Source organism: Pseudophryne corroboree, chromosome 1, assembly GCF_028390025.1.
Source record: "Pseudophryne corroboree isolate aPseCor3 chromosome 1, aPseCor3.hap2, whole genome shotgun sequence".
NCBI classification, from domain to species: domain Eukaryota; kingdom Metazoa; phylum Chordata; class Amphibia; order Anura; family Myobatrachidae; genus Pseudophryne; species Pseudophryne corroboree.
The window spans coordinates 631,255,163-631,279,456 of record NC_086444.1 but is presented as its reverse complement, the minus strand read 5'-3'; the positions used below and the strand labels follow the sequence as shown (position 1 = coordinate 631,279,456).

Here is a 24,294-nt window from a genome sequence, read left to right as displayed (position 1 = left end):
GCCAGCAAGGGGTTAGGTTAAGGTTTACAAATATCAGACCGCCCTGGTTGTTCAGTATGTTTTGCATGGATTAGAGAAACTGCCAATGACAAACACATAATTGCTAGAGTAATACGTCCTAAGAAAAATCAAACACGAATTGCAAATCTCTTAATAAGCACAAAGTGTACTAAAGAGAGTGCACTGGGTGCACCATGCTGACTCCATCCTTAGTCTAAATCTAGACAGAATACTTACTTTCCTTGGAAGCCATAATAGCTGCCAAGTAGCTTTTTGTATTGCTCATGAGCACAAAACTGTATGGCAGCATAAGGGATGACTCGCACCATAGTGGCAGAATTGCCTCTCCATAGACTTAAGAATCCATTGTTAAGGTAGGTGCGGTAGATTAATTTGTAGGCTTCCTGACAGGGATAAAAAATGAATGCTTTAGAAAGCAAATTAATACTTAATTGGAGAATATCAATAAGTGTAAATATTATTGGGGAGATGCATCAAGCCTTGGAGAGAGAATGCGGTGAAGTAGAACATTGTAAATCATCTTCTGTAATTTAGTCTATGAAATGACAGAAGCCGATTAGTTACTTTGTTCGATGTCACTTTCTCTCTCTCAAAGGTGTGACACATCTCTCCCTATTTGAATAACATTATATACATCATTATTTTTATCCATTAACAAAATAATAAGTTTTGATTCATCTAACAAAATCAAATTGTTCAATTATTTTCTTACTGTTGACAATGTTTTTGTAACTGGCCTACAAAATTAAAACACCTGGTTCTATGTGAGGAGTTCTGGTTTGACTACTACAATAAATAAGGAAAACATGAACCATAAAAGTATGGGGCTGTAGATATAAAGTCTACACAATATTGCCTAATTTGAAAGAGAAATAATTATTTATGCGTATCCGACTGAAGGTTTCACGATATGTTAACAGTAGGTGTTCCATATGTACAAAAATGACAGAAGAATCAGAAATTGTTCATGGACACACAACAAACTCCAATATTAAAGTTCAATAAACTGACTGTGCATAGCATCATATCGGGCAAAAGCAGCCACGTCCAGTGGCAACGCCTATATATAAGAATGGCATGTGGATGTTGTTTTATTTTAATATTGTTTTCTTTGTGCTTCTAGAGAATATATAAGTAATGCTGCATATTCTGTACTGGTCAGGCTAATAAGGAAAATAAATGCCTCAAATGTTCCCAGGGGCATCTAATATTTTGCATAGCAAGTATATAACAGTCACATTAACAATACTGTAGTGGAAGTCAAACTTATTTTTCTGGTCTTACCTTAGCAGAAAACCTGTTTGAAGACACTAGATAGGGAAAAAAAAAAAAAAAGTATTTGAATAATATAGTAGTAATTATTATTATCCTTTATTTATATGGCGACACAAGGGTTCTGTAGCGCCCAATTACAGAGTACATAAACAAATAACAGGAAAAGAGCAACTTACAGTTGAAAACAATATAGGACAAGTACAGGTTTAATAAATATAGCTACATCAGCAGATGACACTGAAATAAGTATCAGGTGGCAGAAGACTGCTGGAGTTGGTGCAGTTGAAGATTATTAAAGTAATACCCCTTTCATACTGACAATAGCCGGGTTGCACCTGGGAATGTGTACACGGGTGCTACCCCTTCAGACTTGCGGCCCGACCCGGCATATTGCCGGGTTGGTGACGTCACCGCTGACGCTACCGGAGGCTGTGCTTGGAGATAATCATCTCCAAGCACCGCCTCCTCCTATGCAGAAAACGGGTGCCGGGTCGCCTTGACCCGGCATACCCATTCACACTGCACCGCATCCCGGGACGATCCCGGATTCAACCCTGGTCGAGACCTGGGATGAAATACCGGGACGCTCGTCCTGGGATATTGTTCCTGTAACCTTTCACACTGAGCAATTTCCTGGGTTGATGCGCGTTCATGTGCAATAACCCGGGAAATTTGTCAGTCTGAAAGGGGTATAAGAGAAAGGATAAGCACATGAGGGAAGAGGGCCCTACTCGTGAGAGCTTACATTCTAAAATCGCAACACTTTCAAAAGAGATTATATATCTTGTGAGGAGCGATAGACCACCAAACAGTAAATGTTACAGTGTGGAGCACCAAATACTACGGGGCGGATTCAATTAAGCTCATTGATTGGATGCTTGTTTTATGCTTGCACGTCTATGGGATAACCCAGATAACTTGTGAAGTATTAGTGGCTAGCTAAATTTGACCCTTTGTATCAGGCACTTAATGTGGGGATACCAAACACAGGGTGATAGCATTGGTATTTTACCCAAGGTTAACTCTCCTTGACCAGTTGGCCAGTGCACTCTGTAAAAGCCACTGCTGCAAATAAGTACCTGATGATATCCTTGTGCTTGTTCTAGACTGGTGCACATGATGGTTAAAATAGCCTGACAGAGGTTGTCCATTCCTACTTTCACGTTCTAAAGGTCCATACACACTGGGCGTTTTTGCCCAGTGTTTATGCTGGGTGATGATGTGAATATTGCTGGCAGGAAAATAGCTCAGTGCATACCCACTGAGCGATTTTCACTGTGCCCAGCGATGTTCACGGGGTTGAACCACTTTCCACAGTAGAAGACTCTGGAAAGTGGTTCACTCGGCTGGTAAAACAGCCCGATGGATGGCGGCAGCACGCGATGATGCGGACTCGTGCATCAGCGCCTATCGCCCGGCCATACACACTGGACGAGATTGAGCTCAAAGTAGCTCAAAACGCCAGAAGTGAGCTACTTTGAGCTCAAAATCAGCTAGTGTGTATGAGCCTTAACTTGTACATTTTGGCCTTGTCTGTATATCTAAAAAAGTTGTTACAAGTGTATTCAGAATACAGACTTGTGAGTAGAAAGTACAGATGAAAGTTAACTGTAAAAGTAATGCATATAGTAAAAGGACAGCATTAGCCAGCTAGTAATTTAAGTCATCTGAAAATGGAAGGCTCCCTTTAAATAGAATAGAAAGTGCTTTACAATTATGCAAATCCGAATTAAACGATAGGATTTTGTAATAGGCGTTTGTGCGTTTGGCTATGCCAATACATTACATTAGGATCCAGCATGCAAAAGCTTCCACCCAAAACTGAATATATTCTGCTTTGGGAGCAATATCACATTATACTCTTTCCACAAAGCTTAATTACCTGGGGTCCAGCGGTTCCCTGACCTTCTGCACCATGGCTTTACTGGCTCCTGTACATTCCTGCAGGCAATGTGTTGTCAGCACGCAACGCGCTGCCTGTCACAAAAAGAGATGGTGTCAGCAGGAGTGAGGAGGGTGCAGCAGACATTGCAGGACACCTCTTGTGATCACAGAACCCAGATGAGTAAACTTTGGGGATGGGGTATAACTTGTGATATTCCCTTAATCACTATATTTACATTTTATTTTATTTATTTTAAATCTGTTTATTAGTAGTTTTCAAAATGAATTGCAAGTTACAGAAACATGTATAGATCACAACAAAGTAGCAGATACTGTATATAAAAAAAAAAATAGATACGGTCAATGAAAGCAATACGACCAAAGGAAACAGTCAGGATACAGAATGGTAGACAAAGTACTAACAGAAGTAGAATGACAGACTGAATTGCAGTAGCAGTAGTCCTGACTGTGAGCATCAAACATGGCACATGTATAGTGACAGACGAGAGGTGTATACAAAAATAGTATGAGCTATACTGTGGTAAGATGGAGTTCGGCCTGAAAGTGGTTAGCCAATGGTGTCCAATTTTTTTATAAAATTGGATGGGGTATCGTGTAACATAGAATTTATTATTTCAATGTCGATAGGTAGACCAAATTGTATTGATCATGGCAGACAGTGTTGGGGGCGTAGATGACTTCCACTGAGTTGCTATGTGACATTTTGCAGAGCACTGTGTGTGATCAGTTAATTTTTGTACTGGGTATGAAGTAAGTTGAATAGGCCAGGATAACAGATAATATAATGAGGAGGTTGGCATTTCTAGTCTGGTCACTGATTTAATTAAACCATGAACCTCTGTCCAAAATGGCTGGACAGGAGGGAAGGACCACCAAATATGCAGCAGAGATCCCTGTTGGCCGCATAACCTCCAATAGAGGTCAGCAGGGGTTGGTGCTGTAACGCCGGTGGTCGGGATACCGGAGTTCAGTATACCGACTCGGGGATTGCGGCCGCCAGAATGCAACTTATATGCGCTTGCCACGCAGCGGGCTCGGTGTCTCGCCACAGGTCCGGTTCTCACTCTATGGGTGTCGTGAACACCCACGAGTGGGAATAGCCCCTGCTAGCCGGCATTCTGGCTGTCGGCATTGTCAGCGGTCATGATTCCAGCGTCCGTATTCTGACCAACGGGATCCCGACTGCCGGCAAATTAATTACATCCCGTCACCAGTGGTAGGGTAGATCATATGGAGATGGGTGGGTACTAAGTACCAATGAAAATATAGCTTTTAGGAATGTTCATTAATACAAACGGAAATGGAACTTAACTGCTAGTCTAATGTCAGACCACTCCTCGTAGGTCAGGTTCTCACCAGCGTCTCATTCCCTGGCCAATTCATGCGCCTCAATTTGTGGGAAAAATAATAATTGATAGATGGTAGAGTTATGTCCCTTAGTTGTCTGGGAACGTCTACAAATCGATTCTATGGGAGTACACATGATAGGAGCAGAGTTCTGCAGAAGGAGGTTATAAAAGTGTTGTATCTGTAAGTACTGGTAGGAAACCTTGTGTGGGAGGGAGTAGACTGTACATTTTTAATGGATTGATCCTTTCAATGGTGCAAGTGAGAGTAAGAACAGCAGGTACATCTTTTATACCACTATTTTCTACCACTATACTTTATCAATTAAGCTTAAACATTAATAAACTTTCCTTATATTATTATTGAATGTATTTCTATTTTATATGCAAATGTATACATTTATAATTAGACTGTTGTAATGACCATATTCAACAATTAATGGATTTATAGAATAGTGTTAGATTACTTTACTACTTTGCTCACTAAATCATAAATGATGCAACCACCTCAGTGCAGAGTAATTATAAGTTTAACCAGAGTAATGTGATAATGGGTCTGTCAAGCTCATTCTATGCGACCTCTGACTTCATTCAAGCAAAAACACATACCTTCCATTCAATTTGTCTGCATTTAGAAACACATTATCTTGACTGACATCTACAAGGGTAAAACCAAGATAGCAACATAACAAAAAAAAAAAAAAATTTAAGGGATTCAAGTATGGTTTTAGGGTACTCTACCTGCATATTTACACAAGTGTGTAATGGATATCTATTTTATGAAGGGTGTGTATTCAATGGGCAGTGGATAGAATTATGTAATTTTACTACTCCTTCACACCTACCTTCCAGGGAAAATGCACATTAGAGATCCCTAAAAAAATAAGAATTTACTTACCGATAATTCTATTTCTCGTAGTCCGTAGTGGATGCTGGGAACTCCGTAAGGACCATGGGGAATAGCGGCTCCGCAGGAGTCTGGGCACATCTAAAGAAAGCTTTAGGATCACCTGGTGTGCACTGGCTCCTCCCCCTATGACCCTCCTCCAAGCCTCAGTTAGGATACTGTGCCCGGACGAGCGTACACAATAAGGAAGGATTTTGAATCCCGGGTAAGACTCATACCAGCCACACCAATCACACTGTACAACTTGTGATCTGAACCCAGTTAACAGCATGATAATAGAGGAGCCTCTATAAAAGATGGCTCACTACAGCAATAACCCGAATTTTTTGGTAACAATAATTATGTACCAGTATTGCAGACAATCCGCACTTGGGATGGGCGCCCAGCATCCACTACGGACTACGAGAAATAGAATTATCGGTAAGTAAATTCTTATTTTCTCTGACGTCCTAGTGGATGCTGGGAACTCCGTAAGGACAATGGGGATTATACCAAAGCTCCCAAAACGGGCGGGAGAGTGCAGATGACTCTGCAGCACCCAATGAGAGAACTCCCGGTCCTCCTCAGCCAGGGTATCAAATTTGTAGAATTTTACAAACGTATTTGCTCCTGACCAAGTAATTGCTCGGCAAGTTGTAAAGCCGAGACCCCTTGGCAGCTGCCCAAGATGAGCCCACCTTCCTTGTGGAGTGGGCATTTACAGATTTTTTTTTTTTTTTTGGCTGTGGCAGGCCTGCCACAGAATGTGCAAGCTGAATTGTACTACAAATCCAACGAGCAATAGTCTGCTTAGAAGCAGGAGCACCCAGCTAGTTGGGTGCATACAGGATAAACAGCGAGTCAGATTTCCTGACTCCAGCCGTCCTGGAAACATATATTTTCCGGGTCCTGACAACGTCTAGCAACTTGGAGTCCCCCAAGTCCCTAGTAGCCGCAGGCACCACAATAGGTTTGGTTCAGGTGAACGCTGAAACCACCTTAGGGAGAAACTGAGGACGAGTCCTCAATTCCGCCCTGTCCGAATGGAAACTCAGATAAGGGCTTTTACAGGATAAAGCCACCAATTCTGACACGCGCCTGGCCCAGGCCATAGCCAACAGCATGACCACTTTTTCTGTGAGATATTTTAACTCCACAGATTTAAGTGGGTCAAACCAATGTGACTTTTGGAACCCAAAAACCACCTTGAGATCCCAAAGTGCCACTGAAGGCACAAAAGGAGTCTGTATATGCAGTACCCCTTTAACAAACGTCTGAACTTCAGGGACTGAAGCTAGTTCTTTTTTGGAAGAAAATCGACAGAGCCGAAATTTGAACCTTAATGGACCCCAATTTCAGGCCCATAGATACTCCTGTTTGCAGGAAATGTAGGAATCGACCCAGTTGAATTTCCTCCGTCGAGCCTTACTGGCCTCGCACCACGCAACATATTTTCGCCAAATGCGGTGATAATGTTTTGCGGTTACATCCTTCCCGGCCTTGATCAGGATAGGGATGACTTCATCCGGAATGCCTTTTTTCTTCAGGATCCGGCGTTCAACCGCCATGCCGTCAACGCAGCCGCGGCAAGTCTTGGAACAGACAAGGTCCCCGCTGAAGCAGGTCCCTTCTTAGAGGTAGAGGCCACGGATCCTCCGTGAGCATCTCTTGAAGTTCCGGTTACCAAGTCCTTCTTGGCCAATCCGGAGCCACTAATATAGTGCTTACTCCTCTCCATCTTATCAATCTCAGTACCTTGGGTATGAGAGGCAGAGGAGGGAACCCATACACTGATTGGTACACCCACGGTGTTACCAGAGCATCTACAGCTATTGCCTGAGGGTCCCTTGACCTGGCGCAATACCTGTCGAGTTTTTCCCAACGGTTTATAATCATGTGGAAGACTTCTGGGTGAAGTCCCTACTCTCCCGGGTGGAGGTCGTGCTGAGGAAATCTGCTTCCCAGTTGTCCACTCCCGGAATGAAAACTGCTGACAGTGCTATCACATGGTTTTTCGCCCAGCGAAGAATCCTTGCAGCTTCTGCCATTGCCCTCCTGCTTCTTGTGGCACCCTGTCTGTTTACGTGGGTGACTGCCGTAATGTTGTCCGACTGGATCAACACCGGCTGACCTTGAAGCAGAGGTCTTGCTAAGCTTAGAGCATTGTAAATGGCCCTTAGCTTCAGGATATTTATGTGAAGTGATGTCTCCAGGCTTGACCATAAGCCCTGGATATTCCTTCCCTGTGTGACTGCTCCCCAGCCTCGCAGGCTGGCATCCGTGGTCACCAGGACCCAGTCCTGAATGCCGAATCTGCGGCCCTCTAGAAGATGAGCACTCTGCAACCACCACAGGAGGGATACCCTTGTCCCTGGTGACAGGGTTATCCGCTGATGCATCTGAAGATGCGACCCGGACCATTTGTCCAGTAGGTTCCACTGGAAAGTCTTGCGTGGAATCTGCCGAATGGGATTGCTTCGTAGGAAGCCACCATCTTTACCCAGAACCCTTGTGCATTGATGCACTGAGACTTGGTTTGGTTTTAGGAGGTTCCTGACTAGCTCGGATAACTCCCTGGCTTTTTCCTCCGGGAGAAACACCTTCTTTCTGGACTGTGTCCAGGATCATCCCTAGGAACAGAAGACAAGTCGTCGGAACCAGCTGCGAATCTGGAATATTGAGAATCCAATCGTGCTGCCGCAACACTACCTGAGATAGTGCTACACCGATCTCCAACTGTTCCCTGGATCTTACCCTTATCAGGGAATCGTCCAAGTAAAGGATAACTAAAAATTCCCTTCCTTTGAAGGAATATCATCATTTCGGTCATTACTTCAGTAAAGACCCGGGGTGCCGTGGACCCTCCCTACGGCAGCGTCTGAACTGATAGTGACAGTTCTGTACCATAACCTGAGATACCCTTGGTGAGAAGGGTAAATTTTGACATGAAGGTAAGCATCCTTGATGTCCCGAGACATCATGTAGTCCCCTTCTTCCAGGTTTGCAATCACTGCTCTGAGTGACTCAATTTTGAATTTGAACCTCTGTATGTAAGTGTTCAAAGATTTTAGATTTTAAAATCGGTCTCACCGAGCCGTCTGGCTTCGGTACCACAATAGTGTGGAATAATACCCCGTTCCCTGTTGCAGGAGGGGTACCTTAATTATCACCTGCTGGGAATACAGCTTGTGAATGGCTTCCAAAACTGCCTCCCTGTCAGCGGGAGACATCGGTAAAACAGACTTTTTTGGAAACGGCGAGGGGAATACGTCTCGAATTCCAATTTGTACCCCTGAGATACCACCTGAAGGATCCAGGGGTCTACTTGCGAGTGAGCCCACTGCGCACTGAAATTCACTGAGAACGGGCCCCCACCGTGCCTGAACTTGTAAAGCCCTAGCGTCATACTGAGGGCTTGGCAGAGGCGGAAAAGGGTTTCTGTTCCTGGGAACTGGCTGATCTCTGCAGCCATTTTCCTCTCCCTCTGTCACGAGCAGAAAAGAGGAACCCTTTTGTCCGCTTGCCAACCAGGACTGCGCCTGATAATACGGCGTCTTATTTTGAGAGGCGACCTAGGGTACATCCCCTTTTTTAAGGCAATACTTCCAAATGCAGTTTGGAATCCCTGACCACTTTACTGGTAGAATACAACGCACTTATACTTGATGCCAGTCGGCAAATATTCCGCTGTGCATCATGCATATATAGAAATGCATCTTTTAATTGCTCTATAGGCAATAATATACTGTCCTTATCTAGGATATCAATATTTCCAGTCAGGGAATCCGACCACGCCAACCCAGCACTGCACATCCAGGCTGAGGCGATTGCTGGTCGCAGTATAACACTAGTATGTGTGTAAATACATTTTAGGATACCCTCCTGCTTTTTATCAGCAGGATCCTTAAGGGCGGCCATCTCAAGAGAGGGTAGAGCCCTTGTTCTTACAAGCGTGTGAGCGCCTTATCCCCTGTAGGGGGTGTTTCCCAACGCACCCTAACCTCTGGCGGGAAAAGGTATACTGCCAATAACTTTTTAGAATTATCAATTGTTATCGGGGGGAAACCCACGCATCATCACACACCTCATTTTATTTTTCAGATTCAGGAAAACTACAGGAAGTTTTTCCTCACCAAACATAATACCCCTTTTTTTGGTGGTATTCATATTATCAGAAAAGTGTAAACATTTTCCATTGCATCAATCATGCAATGAGTGGCCCTATTGGAAATCACGGTTGTCTCTTCACCGTCGACACAGGAGTCAGTATCCGTGTCGGCGTCTGTATCTGAGGTAACGGGCGCTTTAGAGCCCCTGTATGAGACGTCTGGACATGCACAAGCTGAGTAGCCGGCTGTCTCATGTCAACCACTGTCTTTTATACAAAGCTGACACTGTCACGCAATTTCAACAGTACATCCACTCAGGTGTCGACCCCCTAGGGGGTGACAACACTATTACAGACACTCTACTCCGTCTCCACATCATTTTTCTCCTTATACATGTCGACACAAACGTACCGACACACAGCACACACACAGGGAATGCTCTGATAGAGGACAGGACCCACTAGCCCTTTGGGGAGACAGAGGGAGAGTTTGCCAGCACACACCAGAGCGCTATATATATATATAGGGATAACCTTATATAAGTGTTTTTCCCTTTATAGCTGCTGTATTGTTTATACTGCGCCTAATTTGTGCCCCCCTCTCTTTTTTAACCCCTTTCTGTAGTGTAGTGACTGCAGGGTAGAGCCAGGGAGCTTCCCTCCAACTGAGCTGTGAGGGAAAATGGCGCCAGTGTGCTGAGGAGATAAGGACGCCGAGAAAGGGGCGGAGCCTATCATCCGTTTTTCTGTATGTTTTGGCAGGGGTTAAATGCATCCATATAGCCCAGGAGTTATATGTGATGCATTTATTTTAGCCATATAAGGTTTTTATCGATTTATTGCGTCTCAGGGCGCTGCCCCCCCAGCGCCCTGCACCCTCAGTGACCGGAGTGTGAAGTGTGCTGAGAGCAATAGCGCACAGCTGCGGTGCTGTGCGCTACCTTATCTGAAGACAGGATCGTCTTCTGCCGCCGATTTCACCGGACCTCTTCGCTCTTCTGGCTCTGTAAGGGGGCCGGCGGCGCGGCTCCGGTGACCCATCCAGGCTGAACCTGTGATCGTCCCTCTGGAGCTAATGTCCAGTAGCCTAAGAAGCCCAATCCACTCTGCACGCAGGTGAGTTCGCTTCTTCTCCCCTTAGTCCCTCGATGCAGTGAGCCTGTTGCCAGCAGGTCTCACTGAAAATAATAAACCTAAACTAAAACTTTCACTAAGAAGCTCAGGAGAGCCCCTAGTGTGCACCCTTCTCGTCGGGCACAGAAATCTAACTGAGGCTTGGAGGAGGGTCATAGGGGGAGGAGCCAGTGCACACCAGGTGATCCTAAAGCTTTCTTTAGATGTGCCCAGACTCCTGCGGAGCCGCTATTCCCCATGGTCCTTACGGAGTTCCCAGCATCCACTAGGACGTCAGAGAAATATCTAACCAAGTTAGGTTCAGTAGAAAGTGTTCAAACCTCTGTAATCTACCTTATGTTAGTGTCCCGGACCATCTGCTAAAACTTTCATTGGAACAGTCAACTCTGTAAACCAAAACAATGCTATGGAAAGGACATTTTGCAGATGCAGAGTGCTGATTAGGCGGTCTGAGTTCCAAGGGCTACGGGGATAGTTACCTTGGAATATGATTTTGGTTCTATCCAGTGGCGCAACCGCTGTCTTGGCCACAGCTCCAGCCAGAGCTCCGGACATCAAGGAGTTGAGAACTCCTTTGTGATTTTTATTCCCCTGAAAAAGCATATAGTGTGTTATAATAGTAGTGCACGCTTGAACCTAGTGTTTAACTGTACTCATCAATACACCCCCACCTTCCATACTTCAGCTGTACTACTCACCATTCACCTAACACACCCTTACCATTCATTTCACCTTTATTCCCCCGGTTTTAGAAAAGAGGAACTACCACCTAGGCAAAACATTTTCCAGTTTTTCCCAGGGCTCCACCTAGAGGCAACTTATTAATATATTTTACTATGCGGTAGTACAGCTTTAACTTACTACTGTCATTTATTCCTTTCCTTAGATCTCTTCCTTAACACAGCCCAAAAAAATACTGTCCTGCACACATTTATATTTTACTAGTTGCTGTATGTGTGAAGACTTGGCAAAGAAATACAATCATTAATGAATCTTGCATATAAGTTGAGTTCACAATGCTGACTGATGACCATTGGGAACTCACATCAACTTTAGCATGGCACATTTGCAGATCTTCCACCTGTTATTCCAGTTAGTTGAAGTAATAATAGCAGTCCTATCCAATATAGGGGCATATAAATCACATTCCGGATCTTTAATGAGTTTCTGATGATATAATAACATCTAAATACGCAAATAATTTTCACACTAATTTGTCAAATTTCTCTTGCTGGGACACGGTTTCTAATAAGAGCCCGTCCCGATGAAGAGCTTTAAGGAAATTATAGCTACCGTGCACGTATCAGTACGGGGCGGCAGGGAAGGAAAGTGGAGGGTCTGCAGTAGATATATCTGATCTCTGCTGTGGAACCCCCTTCATATTACCTGTGGATGCTTACCATTTGAGTGTATTCCCTGAAAGCAGCTGTTTTCTGGTAACATCACACAATGGGGCAGATGTATTAACCTGGAGAAGGCATAATGAACCAGTGATAAGTGCAAGGTGAAAGACACCAGCCAATCAGCTCCAATATGTAAATTAACAGTTAGGATCTTTATCACCTTACACTTATCACTGGTTTATCACTTCCTTATGCCTTCTCCAGGATTAATACATCTGCCCCAAAATTACTTTTATAAGACCATTAAAAGGGATTTTTTTCCTGTATTTGTTAAGTGTACTCTAATCTCCTCTAAAGACTACCTGTGCTATATAACCACTCATACATCAAATTACAGTTTCAGAAGTGGCACAAATATAATGTCTACTGTACAAATCTGGTGTAACATTGTAAATCAAGAATAAAGTATGGGCAAAATTATATATACACAATAGTTACATACAAGTAGAGGAGTTTTGTATTTGTGCCACGTGCAGTCTGAGAGCCAGCTATTCCTGTATACTTTGTATAATGTGCTAGAACGTATATGCTTTACTGCTGTGGATCAATGATCTAGAACTGACAAGCCCTAATATATCACACACAATAAATTTGCATTTTATTGAACTTATTAAATCTAAGTTCAGACAAATACTTACAATGTGTTAATTATTAGATGCAGTCACACTCCTGTATATAAGGGCTTACACATCTCTTACCTCTGACACCACAGCAGAGGGCAGTACAGTGTGTGCGCCATTCTTGTTCAGACCCACTTGGTTTTCCTTAATACCATTCTCCATACCACGTTTCTTCTCCAAATTAAAAAAAACAACTTTTTCACGACTCCTACTGAGAAAGAAATATAGATTAGAGGCACAAAGACAGACATTTATAAAAAGCGCTCCGTGTGCAGCTACAGAAAAAGTGGGGTTTCCCATAGCAACCAGCCTTTAGCTACTAGTTTGAAAACAAAAGTATCGGATTGGCTGCTACAGGTTACTGCATCCTTTTTTGACAGTTTGTGAGCGAACTTTCATTATGACCCCATGTAGGCATGTTTTGCTCTAACCTCCACCCCACCCCTCCCCATTAGATGGTCAACTCTCATGAGCAGGGCCCTCTCTCCTTGTATCTTCTTGTCTGCTTCCACCTCACAAGTTTGCATGTATTGTGCCTATTGCATAACAACACATTATAGGGGCTATTCAAATGTTTGCTAGACACGGAATACTAATGGGCACCTATCGGAATTATTAAGATCAGACACCCATTAGCCGCACTGGTCACATTTCAGCTCACAGCCCGTGAGGCTGTGAGTTGAAATGTGTGAGAAGTCGGCTGTTTGGACGACCAAACAGGACTTTTTCCCATTGTGCCCATTAGTTTAGACAGGTTTTGCCGCTTTATGCAGCTAAACCCTGTCTAACTGGGCGTGACAACTCTGACAATTAAAAGACACCTAGAACAATTGAATAGCAACAATAGGCGCCCTTTCATTATGACCAAAGAACAAACATTTGAACAGCCTCCTATGTATCTTTTTGTACCTTGCCAATTACATTTTATTATGCATAATTTTTTGTTGTTATTAAATTGATGTCTCTTGAATGTTTTCCATTTGTTTTTTTTGCGTGCTTTCTACATTTTTCTTCTTTTATGGACTTTGGTGAAATACTATGCTCTATTTCTACCACTGCTGAATGTTGTTGCACCTTCTAAACAAACAATATTGAGAAATTGCTGTAATGACCTCTATGTACATTTTACTTGGGCACATGCAAATCCTGTTCTCCAGATCACTTTCCAGCTTAGTGTCAGAGTGAGAAAAAGGAAGGGGGAAGGAAAGAAAGCATGAAGGCCATAATATCGGCAGCTAAAGTCAACAATTTATTTTGAGATCTACTAAATCCTAAAGCCTAGCAGTACAGTGACTGCAGGAACATGGGGTGTAGCGCCTTAAGGAAGAATCAACATGTGATAAATGAAAATGTTCCCAACATCGATTCAAGGGGTGCTTTAGCCTTATTCACTTTATTTACGAATGAGCAAATGATAAGATTTTAAACCTACCGGTAAATCTTTTTCTCCTAGTCCGTAGAAGATGCTGGGGACTTCGTAAGGACCATGGGGTATAGACGGGCTCCGCAGGAGACATGGGCACTCTAAAGACTTTAGATGGGTGTGCACTGGCTCCTCCCTCTATGCCCCTCCTCCAGACCTCAGTTAGAGAACTGTGCCCAGAGGAGACGGACAGTACGAGGAAAGGATATTTGTTAATCTAAGGGCAAGATACATACCAGCCCACACCATCCACACCGTACAACTTGGAACATACGAACCAGTTAACAGTATGAAACAAAACAGCATCAGCCCGAGACTGATCAAAAACTGTAACATAACCCTTATGTAAGCAATATCTATATACAAGTCTTGTAGAATTTAGTCCGCACTGGGACGGGCGCCCAGCATCCTCTACGGACTAGGAGAAAAAGATTTACCGGTAGGTTTAAAATCTCATTTTCTCTTACGTCCTAGAGGATGCTGGGGACTCCGTAAGGACCATGGGGATTATACCAAAGCTCCAGAACGGGCGGGAGAGTGCGGATGACTCTGCAGCACCGATTGAGCAAACATGAAGTCCTCCTCAGCCAAGGTATCAAACTTGCAGAATTTAGCAAAAGTGTTTGAACCCGACCAAGTCGCCGCTCGGCAAAGCTGTAATGCCGAGACGCCTCGGGCAGCCGCCCAAGAAGAGCCCACCTTCCTAGTGGAATGGGCCTTTACCGAATTTGGTAACGGCAATCCAGCCGTAGAATGAGCCTGCTGAATCGTGTTACAGATCCAGCGAGCAATAGTCTGCTTAGAAGCAGGAGCGCCAAGCTTGTTGGCTGCATACAGGACAAATAGTGCCTCTGTTTTCCTAACCCGAGCCGTCCTGGTTACATAAATTTTTAAGGCCCTGACTACATCAAGGCACTTGGAATCCTCCAAGTCACCCGTAGCCACAGGCACCACGATAGGTTGGTTCATATGAAAAGATGAAACCACCTTAGGCAAAAATGGAGGACGAGTCCTTAATTCTGCTCTATCCACATGGAAAATCAGATAGGGGCTCTTGTGAGACAAAGCCGCCAATTCGGACACCCGCTTTGCAGATGCCAAGGCCAACAACATGACCACCTTCCAAGTGAGAAATTTTAAACCCACCGTTTGAAGAGGCTCAAAACAGTGAGATTTTAGGAACTGTAACACCACGTTAAGGTCCCATGGTGCCACTGGGGGCACAAAAGGAGGCTGGATGTGCAGCACTTCCTTTACAAAAGTCTGGACTTCTGGGAGAGAAGCCAATTCCTTCTGAAAGAAAATGGATAGGGCCAAAATCTGTACCTTAATGGAGCCGATCTTTAGGCCCATATCCACTCCTGTCTGTAGAAAGTGGAGAAAATGGCCCAGATGGAAATCTTCAGTAGGAGCATTCTTGGCTTCACACCAAGATACATACTTCCTCCAGATGCTGTGATAATGTTTCGCCGTCACCTCCTTCCTAGCCTTAATCAGAGTAGGGATGACTTCCTCCGGAATACCTTTCCCCGCTAGGATTTGGTGTTCAACCGCCATGCCGTCAAACGTAACAGCGGTAAGTCTTGGAACACGCAGGGCCCCTGCTGCAATAGGTCTTCCCTGAAAGGAAGAGGCCACGGATCTTCTGTGAGCACTTCCTGAAGATCTGAATAGCAGGCCCTTCGAGGCCAATCCGGAACAATGAGTATTGTCTGCACTCTTTTTCGTCTTATGATTCTCAGTATTTTTGAGATGAGCGGAAGAGGAGGGAACACATAGACCGACTGAAACACCCATGGTGTCACCAGGGCATCCACCGCTACTGCCTGAGGGTCCCTTGACCTTGCACAATACCTCCGAAGCTTCTTGTTGAGGCGTGACGCCATCATGTCTATTTGTGGAAGTCCCCACTGACTTGTTATCTCTGCAAAAACTTCTTGATGAAGTCCCCACTCTCCTGGATGGAGATCGTGTCTGCTGAGGAAGTCTGCTTCCCAGTTGTCCACTCCCGGAATGAAGACTGCTGACAAAGCGTTTGCGTGATTTTCCGCCCAGCGAAGAATCCTGGTGGCTTCCGCCATTGCCACTCTGCTCCTTGTCCCGCCTTGGCGGTTTACATGAGCCACAGCTGTGACGTTGTCTGATTGAACAGAACCGGTAGGTCGCGAAGAAGATTCTCCGCTTGTCGTAGGCCGTTGTATATGGCCCTCAATTCCAGTACGTTGATGTGTAGACAAGCCTCCTGGCTTGACCATAGTCCCTGAAAATTTCTTCCTTGTGTGACTGCTCCCCATCCTCGGAGGCTCGCGTCCGTGGTCACCAGAACCCAGTCTTGAATGCCGAACCTGCGACCTTCGAGAAGGTGAGCACTCTGCAGCCACCACAGGAGAGACACCCTGGCCCTGGGGGACAGGCTTATTTTCTGATGTATTTGTAGATGGGACCCCGACCACTTGTCCAGAAGGTCCCACTGAAACGTCCTCGCATGGAACCTGCCGAAGGAGATGGCCTCGTAGGTCGCCACCATTTTTCCCAGTACTCGAGTGCATTGATGGACTGACACTTTTTTTCGGTTTTAACAGGTCTCTGACCATGTTCTGGAGTTCCTGGGCTTTTTCCATCGGGAGAAAAACCCTCTTTTGTTCAGTGTCCAGAATCATGCCTAAGAAAGATAGCCGAGTCGTTGGAATCAACTGTGACTTTGGTAGATTTAGAATCCAGCCATGCTGCTGCAGCACTCTCAGGGAGAGAGACACGCTTTTCTGCAATTGATCTCTCGATCTTGCTTTTAATCAGGAGATCATCCAAGTACGGGATAATTGTAACTCCCTGCCTGCGCAGGAGCACCATCATTTCCGCCATTACCTTGGGGAAAATCCTCGGGGCCGTGGAAAGCCCAAACGGCAACGTCTGAAACTGGTAATGACAGTTCTGTACAGCGAAACTCAGGTATGCCTGATGAGGGGGATATATGGGGACATGAAGGTATGCATCCTTTATGTCTAGTGACACCATAAAATCCCCCCCTTCCAGGCTGCCCGGAGTAATTCCATCTTGAATTTGAACTTTTTCAAGTACAGGTTTAGGGATTTTAGATTTAGAATGGGTCTGACCGAGCCATCCGGTTTCGGGACCACAAACAGGGTTGAATAGTACCCCTTCCCCTGTTGCACTAGGGGAACCTTGACAATCACTTGTTGACACAGTTTTCGAATTGCAGCTAAAACTATCTCCCTTCCTGGGGGAAAAGCTGGTAAAGCAGATTTGAAAAATCGGCGAGGAGGCACTTCTTCGAATTCCAGCTTGTAGCCTTTGGATACAATTTCCATCGCCCAAGGATCCACGTCTGACTGAACCCAGACTTGGCTGAAGAGTCGAAGACGTGCCCCCACCTGCACGGACTCCCTCAGAGGAGCCCCAGCGTCATGCGGTGGATTTAGTAGAAGCCGGGGAGGACTTCTGCTCCTGGGAACTAGCCGTAGCAGGCATTCTTTTCCCTCTACCCTTACCTCTGGCGAGGAAGGAAGAGCCCCGACCTCTTCTGGACTTATGCGACCAAAAGGACTGCATCTGATATTGTGGTGTTTTCTTTTGCTGTGGGGGAACATAAGGTAAAAAAGTAGATTTACCCGCGGTAGCTGTGGAAACCAGGTCCGCGAGACCTTCCCCAAATAAAACCTCACCCTTGTAAGGCAAAACTTCCATATGTCTCTTTGAGTCGGCATCACCTGTCCATTGGCGGGTCCACAGGGCTCGCCTAGCAGAAATCGCCATGGCGTTAGCTCTCGAACCTAACAGCCCAACGTCTCTCGAAGCGTGTCTCATATATAAGACTGCATCTTTAATGTGACCTAAGATCAATAAAATGTTATCCCTATCTAGGGTATCAATGTCAGATGACAAGGTATCTGCCCAAGCTGCTACAGCGCTACAAACCCAAGCCGATGCTATTGCCGGTCTGAGCAAGGCACCCGTATGTGCATAAATTGATTTTAAGGTAGTCTCCTGTCTGCGATCAGCAGGATCCTTGAGGGCTGCCGTGTCTGGAGACGGTAACGCCACCTTTTTGGACAAGCGCGTTAAAGCCTTGTCCACCCTGGGCGAGGATTCCCACCGTAACCTGTCCTGTGCAGGGAAAGGATACGCCATAAGAATTCTCTTGGGAACCTGCAGTTTCTTGTCCGGAGTTTCCCAAGCCTTTTCAAATAACGCGTTCAGCTCATGAGATGGGGGAAAGGTTACCTCAGGTTACTTTTCCTTAAACATGCATACCCTCGTGTCAGAGACCGAGGGGTCATCTGTGATATGTAAAACATCTTTTATTGCAATAATCATATAATGAATACTTTTGGCCACCCTTGGGTGTAACCTTGCATCATCGTAGTCGACACTGGAGTCAGAATCCGTGTCGGTATCAGTGTCTGCTACTTGGGACAGGGGACGTTTCTGAGACCCTGGAGGGCCCTGTGATACAGCCAAAGCCATGGATTGACTCCCTGTCTTTTCTCTGGACTCTGCTTTGTCCATTCTCTTATGTAATAAAGACACATTTGCATTTAAAATATTCCACATATTCAGCCAATCAGGTGTCGGCGTCGCCGACGGAGACACCACAATCATCTGCTCCACCTCCTCCTTAGATGAGCCTTCCGCTTCAGACATACCGACACACACATACCGACACCCCCACACACTCAGGGATATATATATATATTTCTCTAACGTCCTAGTGGATTCTGGGGACTCTGTAAGGACCATGGGGAATAGACGGGCTCCGCAGGAGACATGGGCACTTTAAGAAAGAATTTAGATTCTGGTGTGCTCTGGCTCCTCCCTCTATGTCCCTCCTCCAGACCTCAGTTTGAGACTGTGCCTGGACGAGCTGGGTGCTGTTCAGTGAGCTCTCCTGAGCTTGCTGTGAGAATGTATTTTGTTAGGTTTTTTATTTTCAGGGAGCTCTGCTGGCAACAGACTCCCTGCATCGTGGGACAGAGGGGAGAGAAGCAGCCCTACTCTCTGAAGATAGGTCCTGCTTCTTAGGCTACTGGACACCATTAGCTCCAGAGGGATCGTACACAGGATCTCACCCTCGTCGTCCGATCCCAGAGCCGCGCCGCCGTCCCCCTCGCAGAGCCGGAAGACAGAAGCCGGGTGAGTATGAGAAGCAAGAAGACTTCGAAATCGGCGGCAGAAGACTCCGTTCTTCACTGAGGTAACACACAGCACTGCAGCTGTGCGCCATTGCTCCCACACACCTCACATACTCCGGTCACTGTAAGGGTGCAGGGCGCAGGGGCGCCCTGGGCAGCATATGGACCTCTTTTGGCAAAAGTACACATATATACTGTTGGGCACTGTATATATGTATGAGCCCCCGCCAAGAAAATGCATATTTGAGCGGGACAGAAGCCCGCCGTCGAGGGGGCGGGGCTTCTCCCTCAGCACTCACCAGCGCCATTTTTTCTCCACAGCTCCGCTGAGAAGAAGCTCCCCAGGCTCTCCCCTGCAGATCACGGTAGAAAAGGGTAAAAAGAGAGGGGGGGGGCACATAAATTAGGCGCAAAAACACAATATACAACAGCAACTGGGTTAACATTAAGTTACTGTGTTATTCCTGGGTTATAGCGCTGGGGTGTGTGCTGGCATACTCTCTCTCTCTCTGTCTCTCCAAAGGGCCTGGTGGGGGAACGGTCTTCAAAAAGGGCATTTCCTGTGTGTGTGGTGTGTCGGTACGCTTGTGTCGACATGTCTAATGAGGAAGGCTGTGTGGAAGCAGAGCGGGAGCAAATGAATGTGGTGTCTCCGCCGACACCTGATTGGATGGATATGTGGAAGGTTTTAAATGATAATGTGAATTCCTTGCATAAAAGGTTAGACAAAGCTGAAACCTCAGGACAGTCAGGGTCCCAACCCATGCCTGATCCTATGTCGCAGAGGCCGACAGGGTCTCAGAAGCGCCCACTATCCCAAATTATTGACACGGATACCGACATGGAGTCTGACTCCAGTGTCGATTACAATGATGCAAGTTACAGCCAAAATTGGCTAAATCCATCCGTTATATGATTATAGCTATTAAGGATGTGTTGCACATCACAGAGGAAACCCCAGTCCCTGACAGGAGGGTTCATATGTATGGGGAAAAGAAGCCGCAGGTAACTTTTCCCCCCTCACACGAGCTCAATGAGTTATGTGAAAAGGCTTGGGAATCTCCAGATAAAAAACTGCAGGTTTCCAAAAGGATTCTTATGGCGTATCCTTTCCCGCCAACGGACAGGTTACGCTGGGAATCCTCCCCCAGGGTGGACAAAAGCTTTAACACGCTTATCCAAGAAGGTAGCCCTGCCGTCACAGGATACAGCTACCCTCAAAGATGCTGCTGATAGAAAACAGGAGGGTACCCTGAAGTCCATTTATACACATTCAGGTACCTTACTGAGGCCGGCAATCGCGTCGGCCTGGGTGTGTAGTGCTGTAGCAGCATGGACGGACACCCTATCTGAGGAACTTGATACCTTGGACAAGGATACTATATTATTGACCCTGGGGCATATTAAAGACGCTGTCCTTTATATGAGAGATGCTCAAAGAGACATTTGCCTACTGGGTTCTAGAATAAATGCTATGTCGATTTCTGCCAGAAGGGTCCTGTGGACTCGGCAATGGACAGGTGATGCCGACTCAAAAAGGCACATGGAGGTTTTACCTTACAAGGGTGAGGAATTGTTTGGGGAGGGTCTCTCGGACCTGGTCTCCACGGCTACTGCTGGAAAGTCAAATTTTTTGCCATATGTTTCCTCACAGCCTAATAAAGCACCGTATTACCAAATGCAGTCCTTTCGATCACAGAAAAACAAGAAAGTCCGTGGTGCGTCCTTTCTTGCCAGAGGCAGGGGTAGAGGAAAGAAGCTGCACAACACAGCTAGTTCCCAGGAACAGAAGTCCTCCCTGGCTTCCACAAAATCCACCGCATGACGCTAGGGCTCCACAGGCGGAGCTAGGCCCGGTGGGGGGCGCGTCTCCGAAATTTTAGCCACAAGTGGGTTCACTCCCAGTTGCATCCCTGGGCAATAGATATTGTGTCTCAGGGATACAAGCTGGAATTCGAAGAGATGCCCCCTCACCGATACCTCAAATCGGCCCTGCCAGCTTCCCCCCACAAGAGGGAAATAGTGTTAACTGCAATTCACAAATTGTATCTTCAACAGGTGGTGGTCAAGGTTCCCCTCCTTCAACAAGGAAGGGGTTATTATTCGACCATGTTTGTAGTACCGAAACCGGACGGTTCGGTCAGACCCATATTGAATTTAAAATCCATGAACATGTACCTGAAAAGGTTCCGGTTCAAGATGGAATCGCTAAGAGCGGTCATCGCAAACCTGGAAGAGGGGGGATTTTTTGGTGTCTCTGGACATAAAGGATGCATACCTTCATGTCCCCATTTATCCACCTCATCAGGCGTACCTCAGATTTGTGGTACAGGATTGTCATTACCAATTTCAGACGTTGCCGTTTGGTCTCTCCACGGCTCCGAGAATATTTACCAAGGTAATGGCGGAAATGATGGTACTCCTGCGGAAGCAAGGGGTCACGATTATCCCATACTTGGACGATCTCCTCATAAAAGCGAGATCAAGAGAGCAGTTGCTGATCAGCGTAGCACTTTCTCTGAAGGTGTTAGGGCAACACGGCTGGATTCTAAATATTCCAAAGTCGCAGTTGGTTCCTACGACTCGTCTGCCTTTCCTGGGCATGATTCTGGACACAGACCAGAAAAGGGTTTATCTCCCAATGGAGAAAGCTCAGGAACTCATGACACTGGTCAGGAACCTATTAAAACCAAAACAGGTGTCAGTGCATCACTGCACTCGAGTCCTGGGAAAGATGGTGGCATCATACGAGGCTATTCCCTTCGGCAGGTTCCATGCGAGGACCTTTCAATGGGACTTACTGGACAAATGGTCCGGATCACATCTTCAGATGCATCGGTTAATCACCCTATCCCCCAGGGCCAGGGTGTCTCTCCTGTGGTGGCTGCAGAGTGCTCACCTTCTCGAGGGCCGCAGATTTGGCATTCAGGACTGGGTCCTAGTGACCACGGATGCAAGCCTCCGAGGGTGGGGAGCAGTCACACAGGGAAGAAATTTCCAAGGTCTGTGGTCAAGTCAGGAGACTTGCCTTCACATCAACGTCCTGGAACTAAGGGCCATATACAACGCCCTACGTCAAGCGGAGACCCTGCTACGCGACCAACCGGTTCTGATTCAGTCAGACAACATCACCGCTGTGGCTCATGTAAACCGACAAGGCGGCACAAGGAGCAGGGTGGCGATGGCGGAAGCCACCAGAATTCTTTGCTGGGCGGAGAATCACGTAAGCGCACTGTCAGCAGTGTTCATCCCGGGAGTGGACAACTGGGAAGCAGACTTCCTCAGCAGGCACGACCTCCACCCGGGAGAGTGGGGACTTCATCAGGAAGTCTTCGCGCAGATTGCAAGTCGGTGGGAACTGCCACAGGTGGACATGATGGCATCCCGCCTCAACAAAAAACTACAGAGGTATTGCGCCAGGTCAAGAGACCCTCAGGCGATAGCTGTGGACGCCCTGGTGACACCGTGGGTGTTCCAGTCAGTCTATGTGTTTCCTCCTCTGCCTCTCATACCCAAGGTGCTGAGAATCATAAGAAAAGGAGGAGTGAGAACAATACTCATTGTTCCGGATTGGCCAAGAAGGACTTGGTATCCAGATCTGCAAGAAATGCTCACAGAGGACCCGTGGCCTCTGCGACAGGACTTGTTGCAACAGGGGCCCTGTTTGTTCCAAGACTACCGCGGCTGCGTTTGACGGCATGGCGGTTGAACGCCGGATCCTAGCAGAGAAGGGTATTCCGGATGAGGTAATTCCTACGCTGATAAAGGCTAGGAAGGACGTGACAGCTCAACATTATCACCGTATATGGCGAAAATATGTTGCTTGGTGTGAGGCCAGGAATGCCCCTACGGAGGAATTCCAGCTGGGCAGTTTCCTGCACTTCCTACAGTCAGGAGTGACTTTGGGCCTAAAATTGGGTTCCATTAAGGTCCAGATTTCGGCCCTATCCATTTTCTTTCAAAAAGAGCTGGCTGCTTTACCTGAAGTTCAGATGTTTGTAAAGGGAGTGCTGCATATTCAGCCCCCTTTTGTGCCTCCAGTGGCACCTTGGGATCTTAACGTGGTGTTGAGTTTCCTGAAATCCCATTGGTTTGAACCACTCAAAATGGTGGAATTGAAATATCTCACGTGGAAGGTGGTCATGCTACTAGCCTTGGCTTCGGCTAGGCATGTGTCAGAATTGGCGGCTTTGTCACATAAAAGCCCCTATCTGGTTTTCCATGCGGATAGAGCAGAGTTGCGGACCCGTCCACAATTCCTGCCGAAAGTGGTTTCATCTTTTCATATAAACCAACCTATTGTGGTGCCTGTGGCCACTACTGACTTGGAGGATTCCGAGTTGCTTGATGTGGTCAGGGCTTTGAAGGTTTATGTAGCCAGAACGGCTAGGGTCAGGAAAACAGAGTCTTTGTTTATCCTGTATGCTTCCAACAAGCTTGGTGCTCCTGCTGCAAAGCAGACTATTGCTCGCTGGATCTGTAACACGATTCAGCAGGCTCATTCTGCGGCTGGATTGCCGCTGCCAAAATCAGTTAAGGCCCATTCCACTAGGAAGGTGGGCTCTTCTTGGGCGGCTGCCCGAGGGGTCTCGGCATTACAGGTCTGCCGAGCGGCTACTTGGTCAGGTTCGAACACTTTGCAAAGGTTCTACAAGTTTGATGCCCTGGCCGAGGAGGACCTTGTGTTTTCTCAATCGGTGCTGCAGAGTCATCCGCACTCTCCCGCCCGTTTGGGAGCTTTGGTATAATCCCCATGGTCCTTATGGAGTCCCCAGCATCCACTAGGACGTTAGAGAAAATAAGATTTTACTTACCGGTAAATCTATTTCCCGTAGTCCGTAGTGGATGCTGGGCGCCCGTCCCAAGTGCGGACTTCTTCTGCAATGCTTGTATATAGTTATTGCTTAAATAAGGGTTATGTTATAGTTGCATCAGGGTTGACCTGTTGCTCTGTTGTTGTTCATACTGTTGACTGGGTAAGTTTATCTCAAGTTATACAGTGTGATTGGTGTGGCTGGTATGA

General features: G+C 46.3%; 1 protein-coding gene across 3 annotated transcripts in view; it reads right to left on the bottom strand.

Annotated features, from left to right (window-relative positions):
* The window catches only part of SLC25A42 (solute carrier family 25 member 42), a 134,650-nt gene that overhangs the window by 74,690 nt on the left and 35,666 nt on the right, over positions 1–24,294 (bottom strand). For 2 of the 3 annotated variants that reach the window (XM_063914545.1, XM_063914544.1), the window contains exons 2-5: positions 12,777–12,906; positions 11,155–11,266; positions 1,306–1,331; positions 238–404 (exon numbers count right to left, since the gene is read on the bottom strand). In XM_063914545.1, coding sequence (XP_063770615.1) covers positions 238–404; positions 1,306–1,331; positions 11,155–11,266; positions 12,777–12,860 — 389 coding nt within the window. In that variant the 5' untranslated portion in view covers positions 12,861–12,906. Of the gene's footprint in view, positions 1–237; positions 405–1,305; positions 1,332–11,154; positions 11,267–12,776; positions 12,910–24,294 lie in introns of all 3 variants that reach the window. The other variant, XM_063914546.1, reaches the window with a different exon arrangement.